General features: G+C 42.9%; 1 protein-coding gene across 1 annotated transcript in view; it reads left to right on the forward strand.

The window, feature by feature from the left end:
• LOC137308418 (early endosome antigen 1-like) overlaps positions 1-14,982 on the forward strand; it is a 498,139-nt gene that overhangs the window by 112,303 nt on the left and 370,854 nt on the right. The window contains exons 6-7 of the mRNA XM_067977151.1: positions 8,187-8,270; positions 8,591-8,731. Coding sequence (XP_067833252.1) covers positions 8,187-8,270; positions 8,591-8,731 — 225 coding nt within the window. The remainder of the gene's footprint in view (positions 1-8,186; positions 8,271-8,590; positions 8,732-14,982) is intronic.

The raw sequence follows: 14,982 nt of genomic DNA on the forward strand, positions 1-14,982 counted from the left end.
CTCTGACCTGCTGTTGTAGCCACAGTATTTATGTGGCTGGTCCAGTTAAGTTTCTGGTCAACGGTGTCCCCCAGGATGTTGATGGTGGGGAATTCGTCGATGGTAATGCTGTTGAATGTCATGGGGAGGGGGTTAGACTCTCTGTTGTTTTAGATGGTCATTGCCTGGCACTTGTCTGGCACGAATATTACTTGCCACTTATCAGCCCAAGCCTGGATGTTGTCCAAGTCTTGCTGCATGTGGGCAAGGACTGCTTCATTATTTGAGGGGTTGCGAATGCAACTGAACACTGTGCAATCACCAGCGAACATCCCCATTTCTGACCTTATGATGGATGGAAGGTCATTGATGAAGCAGCTGAAGATGGTTGGGCTTAGGACACTGCCCTGAGGAACTCCTGCAGCAATGTCCTGGGGCTGAGATGATTGGCCTCCAACAACCACTACCATCTTCCTTTGTGCTAGGTATGACTCCAGCCACTGGAGAGTTTTCCCCCTGATTCCCATTGACTTCAATTTTACTAGGGCTCCTTGGTGCCACACTCGGTCAAATGCTGCCTTGATGTCAAGGGCAGTCACTCTCACCTCACCTCTGGAATTCAGCTCTTTTGTCCATGTTTGGACCAAGGCATTAATGAGGTCTGGAGCCGAATAGTCCTGCCGGAATCCAAACTGAGCATCGGTGTGCAGGTTATTGGTGAGTATGTGCTGCTTGATAGCACTGTCGACGACACCTTCCATCACTTTGCTGATGATTGAGAGTGGGCTGATGGGGCGGTAATTGGCCGGATTGGATTTGTCCTGCTTTTTGTGGACAGGACATACCTGGGCAATTTTCCACATTGTCGGGTGGATGCCAGTGTTGTAGCTGTACTGGAACAGCTTGGCTAGAGGCGCAGCTAGTTCTGGAGCACAAGTCTTCAGCACTACAGCCGGGATGCTGTCGGGGCCCATTGCCTTTGCTGTATCCAGTGCACTCAGCCGTTTCTTGATATCACATGGAGTGAATTGAATTGGCTGAAGACTGGCTTCTGTGATGGTGGGGATATCGGGAGGAGGCCAAGATGGATCATCCACTCGGCACTTCTGGCTGAAGATGGTTGCAAACGCTTCAGCCTTGTCTTTTGTACTCATGTGCTGGATTCTGCCATCATTGACGATGGGGATGTTTACTGAGCTTCCTCCTCCTGTTAGTTATTTACTTGTCCATCACCATTCTCAACTGGATGTGGCAGGACTGCAGAGCTTTGATCTGATCCGTTGGTTGTGGAATCGCTTAGCTCTGTCTATAACATGTTGCTTCTGCTGTTTAGCATGCATGTAGTCCTGTGTTGTAGCTTCACCAGGTTGGCACCTCATTTTTAGGTACGCCTGGTGCTGCTCCTGGCATGCTCTTCTACACTCCTCATTGAACCATGGTTGATCCCCTGGCTTGTTGGTAATGGTGGAGTGGGGAATATGTCGGGCCATGAAGTTACAGATTGTGCTGGAATACAATTCTGCTGCTGCTGCTGATGGCCCACAGCGCTTCTTTGATGCCCAATTTTGAGCTGCTTATTGGAGGAGTTGTGAATGGAGGTGTAAACTGTGGAGTTATCAACAAACAGCCCTACAATTAACATTATTGAGGGAATATGATCGATGAAGCAGCTGAAGATGGTTGGGTTGAAGACCCTTCCCTGAGGAACTCTTGCAGTGATGTCGTTGGGGCTGTGATGAATGGCCTCTTCCTTTGTGTCATGTATGATTCCAGCCACTGGAGGGATTTCCTATTACCACCCATTTACTTCAATTTTACCTAAGCTCCTTGGTGCAATATTCAATCGAATACTGCCTTGATGTCAAGCGTAGATTCACTGGGTTGATGCCAGGGATGGGCAACTGTCGTATGTGGAGCAACATGAGATACTGGGATTATTTCTGCTGGAGCAAAGTTTCTGCTGGAGCAAAGAAGTCTAAGAGGAGATTTAATCGATTTTTTTTAATCATGAAGGATTTTGATAGTGTGAATAGACGCTTGGAGAGTTAGTGATGAGTGCTCATCAATTTACAATTATCATTCAGAATGAGGAGAGAAGTTAGGAGCAATTTCTTCACATAGAGGGTTGTTGGAGCATGGATTGCTTTGCTAAAAAGAGTGGTTAAGGCAGAGACTGTTGCATGTTTTAAGGGAAAATATTTGAAGCAGAAGGTGATGCACGGCAAAGGGGAGACAGTGGAGCAGTGGGATTAGTTTGGATTGTTCTAGCAAAGAGGGGGCCCAGACATGATGTGTTGAATGGCCTCCTTTTGTGCTGTAAACAATGGTTCTATGCTCATTAGAAAAAAGAATACCCTATGCAGTAACTAATTTTCCTTCTGTAACTAGAATTTTATTTGGGCTCTTGAGGTAATTTGGTGAATCTCAAGAAATAATCCTGAAAACTTTGCTCTCAGAAGCAAACTTTTAATGTTGTTTGTCTTTGTAGAGAAAAATTACTACTGTTAGGGGTGTGGGAAAGATTATATTGTGTGAGTGAATGTCACGCATTAGCCTTGTAGGATTAGCTAGAAATAAATAATGTCAAACGATCTTAAGATAAACAAAAAATTTGATATAATTGCAGTGTTTATCTATAATAGGGTCAAACAATGTTAAATTACTGGGGCTGTCAAATATTAAAAAAAATTAATCATGATTAATCTCATGATTAAAAATTTTAAGCTGTTAATCTTTGTTTTAATCACTTTTAATTGATATAATTACTGCATCCGTCTCTTTCATGTTTATTTTATACACATTTTTAAAATTCGGCAGAGAATCCCTTTAAATTCATGCAGTGTTACGACAAACTGTTAGTAAATGAAGAAAGTAATGGAAAAAAGATCACTTTTTAATAATGAAAACTAAAAACCAAGCCTCATTAAATGGTAGCACAGCCTCGGTTCAGCACACTGAACTGAGCCACTATATGAAATGGGCAGCTAAACCCCTGCTGCTTGCTACTAGTTAAATCACAAATCAGCAAGTTAAAAAAAACTTTTAAGTTAAACCTTAATCTTCACATTCAGAAGCTGTGTAACCTGCACACCATAGACTTGAGCCACTCTGGGAATATGTTCACTGTATTAAAGTTCAGCAGATAACACTTCTTCCGGGTTATGCTCCAATATTCTACAACAAGCAATTTTCCCATGTGGGGTTCCTAAGTATTGTGTTTTTGTTCATTATTACGATCAAGAATTGGGCACCACGCGCCAAGGGGGTTCTCTCCAAGCAGAGAAAAGAGCATGGGCACAATTTTAAAAGGTGGCGGGATGGCAGCGGGGTGGGGGGGGGTGGTCAGTGGGCATGCAGCAAACATGAATAATAAAAACTTACCGTTCCCCATGCAATCGCAACTTAATTGGTGGCCGTTAATCTTGTTTCAGGGTGTGCAGTCCGAAAGCTGCACGGCAGGCAGACTGCGCACCCGCATGACAGGCTGTCAGCTGCGGTGTCTAGATTTAAAGGGTCACTGCTCCAATGGATTTTGCTGAAGCAAGGAGCAAGAAGACACAATGGGAGCAGCACAGGGGCAAGGCTGCTCCAAGATTCAGCGATGCCTCACTTGAGGTGCTGCTGGCTGGGGTGAGGAGGAGGAGGGAACTATTTTACCCAGCCGACAGGAGGAAGTGTCCTGCCTCTGCCACCATGAAGGTCTGGCTTGAGGTGGCAGAGGAGGTCACGCGCAAGAGCAACGTATTCCGCACTTGGGTCCAGTGCAGGAAGCGTTTCAATGACCTACCTAGGTCAGCACTTATTGATTCTCCTGCATTCTGTGTTGCACATCACCACCCGCACACCCCTCAAACTCATTCTGTTCTGCCAAGACTACTCCATCACATCACTCCTCACACCCACTTAAGGCTCATCCTCAACTTACCTGCACTTCCTGAGCACTTCCTCACCTCCCAATTTGTGACCCCACCACTACCACCCACCCCAATCCTGATCCAATGTGATGTCTCTGTCTGATACTCACACTCTGATGCACCTCTTTCATGGTCAGCCTCACCCAAAGCAATGCATTCATCGGCTGACCACTTCACCATTACTCACTCACGCATCTGTACTTTCTCCCCTTCTAGGAGAAGAGAGTGCAAAATGCACACGAGAGGGCGTGGACTGGAGGGGGGGCCACAATAAATAGTGGTCCTCACAGAGGCAGAGAAGAAGGCCCTGGAGATCAGCCGCACCCTCGAGTGCCTGTCCGTCGGGGACGCAGATACTGACGTCCCACAAAGGTCTGGTGAAACAACTTTAACATTCATCACACGCAACATGAATTGATGTTAACAATGATTCACATGTTGAACACTTCAGTATGCTCATCGTAACGTGACACATCTGTGATGATGCTTAATATTGCCTTCTGTTCTCTTACAGGCCCTTCAACGACCGCAGTGGGCGATTCCTCAGAGGAGCTCCCGGCCTCTGAGGGTGCACTGTCATATCTTAGTGAGCCATCCACCAGCGCAGATACTCACACCTCGGTGGGACTTAGTACTCTGTTAGTTGGGTTGGCAACTGGTGAGCCACCACACACAAGTGTGCATGAGCAGACATCGGTGGCAGGGGCTGCTGCGGAGAGCCCGTGTCGGTGGGCGCACTCCTCTCCAAGCTCTGCTCAGCTGGACGCAGGTGCTGAAACCCGGGGGCCATCCTTTAAAAGGAGAATGATCGAGGGACAGCAGCACATTTGCGAGGTACTGGAACAGGTGCCATGCGCATTCTCCACAATAGCGCAGAGGATGGAGGAGTCCAACTCCTGCATTAGTGGAATGGTGGCTCAGGTACGGGAGGGAATCTCTGAGGTACTATCACAGGGATGTGAGGAACTGTCTGAGATAGTGTCGTAGGTAACTGCGGAAATGTCTGAGATACTGTCATAGATAAGTGCGGGAATGTCTGCGATGGAGAGAAGGCTAGCGTCAATTGAGCTTCAAGCACGGCTCACAAATGAGTCCATTCAGGCCCTGACAACGGCCGTTCGGACTCGGTGAACAACATTCTAGTGCTGTAAACAGGCAGACAGAAACTTTACAACTGGGCTTCCAAGGCATCGCACATGTCCTCCAAACTGTTCTCCAGCAGGGTTGTGGGAGTGATATGGGCCTAGGAGGGATGATGGCGAAAGGGGACGTGGAAGTGGGGACGTGACTCAAAGTGCTCCCACGTCTCACCCGTTGTCCCCCTCTCAACCAGTACCCGCAATGCTGCCTCCTCTCCAGGTGGCCAAGTCTGCCCCTGCACAGGTGCATGTGGAGCAGTTTTTAGAGGCTCCAAAACCCAAAGGCCATGGACATGAGCAACCAGGCACTACCTCTGCTGCAGGGGATGCACCACGTAGAAGTAGTAGGAGGAGAAAGGATAAGGTTTTGTGATCACGAAGGTTATGCACAAGAGTGTTTGACAGACCGTCATGTTTTTCATTTATATTTGGTTTTTGTTAAAGTCACATTAAATGTTATCATTCTCACCACTACTGCCACATCATGCCCATTCTTGACTGCCTTTTGTGATAGAGCCCTTTCATGTGCATCATCATGTAAGGAGAGACTTGAAGCCACCTAGTGGTGACTTTATAGTGGATGTATGTGTAGTCGCAGGATTGTTTTTTGTGGGGGGACGGGTGCTGGTGTTGGCGCTGCTCCTTCCAAGTGCTTTGAGGACTGGACTATTCTCACTTTGTGATCTTATAAGAACCGTTCACGTATGAGTGACTCCCTGGCCTCACGAGCAGCAAGGTGAGCCGCTGCACTGCCCATGGGTTTGACTTCCTCCTCCTTCTCCTCCTCCTCCTCCTGCTGTTGCTCCTGCTGCTCCTCCTGAATGTTCATTGCAGATGTGGATGCTGGATGAGGGCATGGGGCCTCATCAACTGGTACCCCTCTCTGTTGCGCCATGTTGTGCAGGACTCTCACTCTCGCTGGTGTGTATTGAAGCGCTCCTTCAGAACGATCGAGGCACCAAAATCGCATCTTCAGCAGTCCAATTGCATGTTCAATTATCGACCTGGTGGTGATGTGGCTGTCGTTGTATCGATGCTGTTGCTCGCTGATGGGGTTCCTCAGAGGTGTCATCAGCCACGTGTGGAGGGGGTATCCCTTGTCCCCGGGGAGCCAGCCCTTAAGGCTGTTTGGTGTGTGGACGAGGTCCGGGATGTTGGATTCCCTCAGAATGAAGGAATCATGGCAGCTGCTAGGGAATCTGGTGCACACGTGAAGGAATCTCTTGCGGTGGTCACAAACAAGCTGAGCGTTGATGGAGTGATACCCCTTTCTGTTGATGAACAGTCCTGGCTTGCGTGGAGGTGCTCGGATTGCTATATGCGTGCAATCGATTGCACTCTGTACACGTGGGAAGCCAGCCACAGAATTGAATCCCACTGCCCTCTCCATCTGGCTGAGATTGTTCATGGGGAAGTTGACATCTGGCAGGGCCCTGCGAAACAATCCGTCAGTGATCTGCCTTATGCACTTGTGGGCAGATGACTGAGAGACCCTGGCGATGTCACCGGTGGCACTCTGGAATGATCTGGAGGTGAAGAAGTTGAGGGCAGTGGTCACTTTAAGAGCGACGGGTAATGAGATGCTGCCAGGCCCAGCCGGGAGCAGCTCGGCATGAAGGAGGCTGCAGATGTCTGCGACCACCTGGTGACTCACTCTCACCCTCTGTATGCACTGCTGCTCAGAGAGGTCCAGGAAGCTGAGCCTCGGACTGTAGACCCTCTAACGAGGGTAGTGCCTCCTGCAACGTCGGTCCCTCTGTTGTTCCCCTCTGTGCTCTTGTGCAGATGCCTGTGGCGCAGCACTGTGTTTTGGAGCTCCAAGTGGCGGAAGTGCACGCTGTGCATGACGAGGATGGTGATGTTCCTTATTCTCGGATGAACTGGTGAATGTAGCCACCCCCCCATCCTGATGGTGTTAGTTTGAGAGGGTCCGAAAAGTTGGTAAATATGTGTAAACAGAACAATTCTGAGTGAAAACCAAGAATTTTCAGTCTCAACACAAAGACCTCTCAGCCAAAAGTTTGTCAGAGAACTGAGTGCCCTGCTGCAATAACTGACCTTTTATCCTCATCTGTCAAACAGGGATTTAAATGTCCAAATGGCTGCCGGCTGCAACCTGCTGACTTTACCATGCTTGTTTCACACAGCACGGGAGACATGTTGAGGCAGCGTTGAAATCGCTTGCCTTCATAGTTAATTGCATTTATGGATTTTTTAACTACTTTAACTAGTTGAATTGCTGCTTTAAATATCGCTCCAATTAATTGCCGCTTTAATTGCCGGCTGGACTTCCGGGTTCGGGAATGGTGCGCGCACCCAGATGGCTCTGGGTTGTGCGCATTCTTCGGCGTGTTGGAGTCAGGATTTCTGGCTGCTCTTCAAAAACACGATTTTATTTGCCCCCAACGCACCTGCAGATTTCTTTTAAAATCGTGTCCCATGTGTTTATTTGACAGCGCCACCAGCAGGAGGAAGTCACAGTTCAGCAGGCAAAAGCTTCTGGGCTGTTGTTAGGGAGAACTTATTCCTACCTAGGTACTCTCTACATAACTTCTGCAGTTAACATGTGTTAAAAAATTAATCTCCAGAAACATTCACCCCTTAATTGCAGAAGTTAACTGCGATTAATTGACAGCCCTATAAAATGCCAGTATTGTGATAGTTATGTTCTAAATAGTAAAGGGTCAGCGTTTGGCTAACATAGAATTTACCTTAAAATATTTAAAGTGGAATTTAAATACAGTTAATAACAATGTGTAGAAATTGATCATCTTGGTAAGGTTTACAACTTGCTTTAATTGCTTAAAATAGCATTTGTTAGCTTTATGTTTTATTGACAAACTTTATCGATTTATCTGATTTTTGGCTTTGTCTTGTCTCTGGTACATAAAATTCACATGTGCTGTTCAAATGGGAAATGGTTGTATTGATTTTCTTAACTTCAGCTGAAATGCTAAAGATTTTTGGATAAGCTTTCTCATTACTTAAGCCAAAATCAATATGAAAGAGCTTCTTTTAATGAAAGAGCAGTCTGAACACCTACTGCAGAAATGGAGTCCTGTTCATCCTTTGCCTTAGGTATTGATCAACTAGGTTGTTTTACTGTCGTCCAATTGGTTGACATTGTGGTTCAGCTTTGTGTGTAAACTTGCAGCTTCAGAAAAGAGAAGACATGATACAGAGACAACAGAATGAGATCCTTTTCCTGCAACAGAAAAAAGATGGGCTCCTTACTGAGGTATAGTATCCAAAACAACTGCAAGCTAATCTTTGCAACTTATAATTATATTAAATAATTGTTGTCAATTTGTGATGTAATAATTACCAACGTAACAATATGAGTAGTTGTGTGGGAGGCACAAATATGTTAGTACAAGGGAAATGAAGGAATGTTGATTGAGTTTCAGTTTGTGCATTGTGAATAATATTTTCCGATGCAGGAGAGGAGGTCAAGAGTCAGCATCAGGGTCTTCCATTAATGAAAGTACATTCTTAGTAATGTTGATATATTTGCTTGGGTTACTGTGTTTATTTAATTATTTGCTGGATTCCTTTCAGCTTGAAGCAAAGGAACATAGGATTTACCATCTTCAAATAGAACAGCAAAACAGGGAGACTGAAACTCATTGCAGGACAGCTCAGCAAGAACAGAATGAACTAGATGTTGACTGCAAGTTACTTGAGCAGGCCCAACATAAGGTATTCTGCGTAGATATCATTAACTGCTCTTTACTACATAAATTATCTAATTACCCTTGGGTTAATTAAGTGAAATAGACTTATTGATATGTAGTCGGTTACAAGTGTCATGTTACTGTGTTCTCAATTTATTGGTTTTCAGTGAACAGTCTTTTCATGTAAGCTTCCTAATTGTAAATTCTGTGGAGGTACATAAAATTATGTTGTATAGAGAACTATGTTTTTTGACTCATAGCTGAAAAATTGTATTTGTAGAATTCACAATTTTTTGGCACTTTTTGAACAGAGTGTAACCATCTTTAGGACATCCCGTTTTTTCTGTTTTATTTTAAACTTCAGCAAGTGTCATAATGTTCAAAGCTAGTTGCTAATTGATTTATATACTTTCTGTACATAAGGATGCCAGAAAGAAGTCAATATTTTAAAAGCCTTATTTACACTGGCAACAAGAACACACTGGAACAGAGTAGCGTGTATTTTTGATACATTCTTCCTCATCCCTATTTTCATGTCAGTGCAGCAGCGGTCAAATCTATCCAGATAAACCTGTGTTTATGCACTAAATTGCACTGACATTTTTCTTTAAAATTGCCTAGTGTAACCTTGCAGTGCTGAGTCACTAATATTTTTTCATCAACCTCAAATTCTGCAGTGAGCATCCCAGTTTTGTTCATGTCTCATTTATACAATAGGAATATTAGAATCTGTGCAATAGAGGGAATGGAACAAGCTGCTGTGAAATAGCCATCCTTTTGGAGTGGCTTGAGGCCATGAGATAGTTTATATTATAACTTTCCATGCTAGTTTTGTTCACATATTGTATGACATCTTATACTGGTATCAAGCTTGAAATTTAGTTCAAAATGCTTCTGTTTGAAATGATATATTTCTAACTGTTGTGCTGTGAAAGTTTATATAGGTGTGTAATCTGATGAATCTCTATTTAAGAATAATTGGAGATTTTTCTTTCATAAGGACCGAAACATTCTATGTATTATATTCATTATTCAATTAATGATTGTTTAGCACAGATATTCATATTGGCATAAATACACAAGCAACTAAGAGGAAATGTGTTATATACACAGACACTATAATGATGCCAATATTACATTTGAAATTACTCAGAGCCGTGCTCATCCAGAGTAAAACTTTAATGAATGTCAGATTTGTATTTGTTATTTAAACATAGTTTAGAGTTAATCAGAAAACTGGAGTAGAATCTGACTGGTGAAGTGAGTTAGCCCACTGACTGTTCACTTCCTGAAACCTGATTGAGATCTACTCAAGCTGATGGAATGAAAGTCTCTTCACGCTCTGTTGGTTGTAAGGGTTCTATGTGAAAAGAGTTTGGGTTGTCTCAAAATCCTTTTCTGGTGCCATACATCCTCAGTAACAAGTAGCAACAGATTGATATTAAGTTGGCAATCTCAATTTGAAGAGATTCATAGTGGTGCAATACTGGATATTTATCTGAGGTCAGGTTAATGGGGGTGCATTTCCTCTATGCTTTACTATTTGTAGTGAAATCATCAACATTCTTTATATACATGTTTATGGTTTTGCTATAAACAGCAAATAAAGGAAACCTTACTGACTTCTCCTGCTGAAATCCTTTTCCATGCCTTTGTTACCTCTAGACTCGACTATTCTAATGCTCTCCTGGCTGCCCTCCCACCTTGCACCCTCCGTAAACTTGAGCTCATCCAAAACTCTGCTGCCCATATCATAACTCACACCAAATCCCGTTCACCCATCACCCCCATGCTCGCTGGTGTACATTGTCTCCCAGTCTGCCAATGCCTCGGTTTTAAAATTCTCATCCTTGTTTTCAAATCCTTCCATGACCCCACCCCTCTCTATCTTTGTAATTTCCTCTAGCCCTACAACTCTCTGAGATCTTTGTGCTCCTCCAATTCTGGCCTCTTGCGCATCCCTGATTTTCTTCGCTCTACCATTTGCGGCCATGCCTTCTGCTGCCTCGGCCCCAAGTTCTGGAATTCTTTCCCTAAACCTCTCTGCCTCTCTACCTCTCTCTCCTCCCTTAAGACACTCCTTAAAACCTACCTTTTTGACCAAGCTTTTGGTCACCTGTCCTAATATCTCCTTATGCGGCTTGGTGTCCAATTTTTTTTGATAACATTCCTGTGAAGCGCATTCGGACGTTTTACTATGTTAAAGGCGCTCTGCAAATGTAAGTTATTGTTGTTGTTCTCTTGTTGGTGCAGAATAAACAGATATTCTCTTTTGGGGTGAGTTTCCTCCAAGCTTCTCTTGCTCTGCCGCCATAATTTGGGCGGAAACCTCATTTACCAAAGTTACAGCAGTGGAATGGAAAATTACCCAAGGAAATTCCCGGTGCTTGTCTTTAACTTGGTAGTACTAACGCTGGGTGGAAAAGAATTTAGTCCCCGGCATTAGTACACATTAACCGTTCGTGCATAATTAACCCTAACCATTAGTGCATAATTAACCCACTCTGTACAATGCCACATTTTGACATTTGGCTACAATTATGTTGTGATTCTAGCATTTCTGAAAAAAACAGATGTGCATTATATCTGCACCATTAAACTTCAGGATTTTTCAATGAGGCTGTTGTAATGGAGGCTCATTAATATTATCAACATGTGTGGTAGTTGTGAATTTGTATATGGTAACTAGTTTTGATAACCTGATATTGTTTATACAGCTAATCAGGTTCTCTGCAAATTTGGTAGTAAGGTAGCTGATCTTGCTGGACTTGTACCATGCTGTTTTTGTTTAGAAACAGTGTGGATTTCTTTAATTCTTACAAAGAGAGTGGGCTGTTGCAGCATAGCACATATAGGCCTATTAAGAAATCAAGTGCCAATGTTACTTAAAATGGTTATTGAAAATTAAAAAAATCCTAGCAAAAAGATTGCTGGATGAAGACATGTAACGTTTTTGTTGAATAGGAAGAACTAGTCAAATGTTCTCAGTAAGGAGGCAACTATTGGGCTGGACTGGCTTTTTTTTGTTGCTCCTGTGTAGTTGAAATGAGTGGATTCCACCACTGTTTGTCACCCGAATTGTTTCAGGAACATATAAGAAATCCATAGCTTCCTTTGCCTGGAGAGCACAATGTCCTAGGTTGCTGATTATTGCACAACAGTCAGAATGCAGCTCTGATTGGCTGGTGTTAGGAATGCATGCAGTTGCATTAGCCAACTGCCAGATCTCTTCCCATAGCTGAGTGCTTCATTTAACAGATCCAAACAATAATTCACAGCATTTTCTCCCCAGTGGCAGGAGCCCCTAGATAGGCATCTGTTCCCTTTTGTTATGAGTCTGGCAACATAGTAAAACTGAATACGTGTTGCTATCATTTTAACATGTACAATAGACTGGACAAGGTAAGTTCCTTGTCATTGAGCTACAGATAATGGTATTTTGTGCTTGGTCTTTGTATTTCCCCCTCGTACCACCTTTTCAAGTTCCTTAACCGCTGTCTTCTCAAACAGAAATCTTTGTTGTTTAGTTTACTAGGCTGTTGTGGCCTATAGAGTACTGTTGTGGCTTTTATTAATTATACACTGCGATGGTTAGACTTGAGATTCAGTTTTGCAGGAAGGTATAAGGTTTTGCCAGATTATCCATTCTTTCCATTCTCCCATCCAAAACTTAACTGCTGCTCCACAGTTCTACATCTAACAGCTCAACAAGAACAAAAAAAAGCTCGGCCAGTCAGGGTGTAGTTGAGGGCTCTACTAATATAGAGTTTATGTGAATCCCCTGATAGCTTCTCCATATTCACAGGCTATCATTTATAGTACTTAAATATATTTTCTTTAGGGGAGAAGGAATTTCCCCTAGTGGAGGAATCATAACAAGGGGACAAAATCTTAAAATTAGATCTAGGCCTATTTGGAGTTAAATCAGGAAGCATTTTTTCTCACAAAAGGCAGTAGAAATTTGCAAATCTCTTCCCCCAAATGCTGGGTCAATTGAAATTTTCAAGATGGAATTCGATAGATTTTTATTATGTAAGAGTATCAAGGGATATGGAGAAAAGGTGGGTAAATGGAGCTGGTGTTCAGATCAGTCATGATCTAATAGAATGGAGGAATCGGCTCGAGCAGCTGGATGGATTACTCTTGTTCCTATGTTTCTAAGAATAGCAAGAGAGAGAAAGATCACCAACCTGAAGTTGAAGGGTTGGAAAGCCTCTTGCTTTAGATTTTATTTAAACTTAGCTGCTATTATGTTTTAATTCATTACAAAAATCCTAGGTACTTTTTGTAAGTTTGAGGCTTGTTTTGTGACTTTTTTTCCCAATTAAATTGTAATATTACACAAAATAGGCTGCCAACTCAAATTTAATACTGAACTTCAAGTTGCATTAAATGTCTATTCCTAATAAATACATGCTTCATAAAAGGAACAGTTTTATTTTTCAGAAGGGTGAAACCCAAGTTCAGGACTCTTCATTAGTGAAAGAAAACTCTGTGCTTTGTTCCTTCTGATTCTTTTTTACCCTGCATCCCTTACATTGGGCCTGAATACATGGTTTGGGCAGTTAAACGATTTTCAAACAATTTCAACCCTATGTGCACTGGATATTTTTGTTTTATCTTCCAAATTATGTGGATCTAAAGTATATTAAGAATCTTACATCTGCAAACATTTCTTATCAACTTTTTCCATTATAAATTTCTATGTCTACATTTATAGTGGAAACTGTCCTTTTAAACTTAACACATTATAATTGCACACTCTGGCCGACGGAGATGCTGCATTACCACCAGTAGTGGGAGGGTGTATTTACGGCATGACAAATTTACAGGGACAGTTTCCATTATGAACGTGGGCATAAGAATTTATAATGGAAATATATAAGTCTAGGAATAGAATGTTTGATTTTAAAATGGGGACTGAATGTCATTTACCTACCCTAGTCCAACTATCTCCTGCTCTCTAACCCGCTTCACCTGAAGAAAAAACTTGGTCTTGACTCTGTGCTATGCCATGGGAAATTGACTCGTCATCAAAATTAATTTAGCATAGAAATAATGCTACAGGCTAAATTTTTAGTGAATTTTGAAAAACTGAGTACAGAATATTACCATCCTATTGGTCTGACATCACTGTGACGTATGTTTCATATAAATCTTGTGTTGAGTGAAGGGATGTCTTGAAAACTTACCTCTATGGAGGTTATTCTGGAAAATACAGTCCTGATGCTAATTTTAGTGGTTCCCAGTAGTAGAGTAATAATGAATGAATGAAAGAAGTTGTGAAAAAGATCAACAGAAATTTGGAATCTTAAAAAAAGCATGGTCATCATAAAACAACAGTGAGTTTTGGGACTGATTTTCTGACTAGCAGGATCATTTCAGCTGTTGTATCTTAAAAGTAAATTGTTGGAATTTGAATTTTTGCAACAGTTTAAAATATGGGCATAGCATTGAGTGCTCCTCGCTCCAGGTTTTTGAAAGCAGAAGAAGATGATGAAAGCAGGGATGCCAAGGAGGCTTGCTTGCACTAGAGATGGTCTGCCTGCATCCAGCATTACCTAACGTAGCCATATTTAAGGACCCAGGCAGAGCTGCCTGCTACAACCAAATACAACTGTCATGTTTGTGTTCACTAGGAAGGCAATGACAAGTTGTGCCGCGTGTTGCAAGCTGACTTGCAGATGACTCCCACCATAAGGATGGCACTGCCAGTGTTAATGAAGGTTACAACTGCCATGAATTTTGTTCCGGGCTACCACAGCCAATATCTGCAACTTCAGTCAAACTGTCGTGCAGACAAGCATCAAACAGATCGTTGATGCTTTGTACACCAGGACAAACACAGTTATCAGTTTCCCTATGGATAAGCAACAGCAGAATGAGAGGGCACTGCAATTTTTTGTGTTGCAAAATTCCCCAAAGTCTGGACTGTTATTGATCGCACCAAAGTGGCCATTGGGCCCCTAAACACAATGCCATGGCATTCATGAATTGCAAGGGCTTCCAGAACATCAGTGTCCAGGTAGTCAGTGACCAGCAGCACAGGATCATTTATGTTAATGTCCGCTTCCCAAGCAGCATTCTTTTACTTTTTATCGTTTATTTGAAAGAAGAAGCAGACTTGAAGGATGGATTCTAGGAGATAAAGCTACATTCTGTAGTCTTATGCCACCCTTGTGAGAGCTATGGTCAAAATTTGAATGCAGATATGAGGCCTATGCAGCTACTTGGCTTATAATAGAACAGACTTGAAGCAGCAATTCAGATGGCTGG

Source organism: Heptranchias perlo, chromosome 3, assembly GCF_035084215.1.
Source record: "Heptranchias perlo isolate sHepPer1 chromosome 3, sHepPer1.hap1, whole genome shotgun sequence".
Classification (NCBI taxonomy): Eukaryota; Metazoa; Chordata; class Chondrichthyes; order Hexanchiformes; family Hexanchidae; genus Heptranchias; species Heptranchias perlo.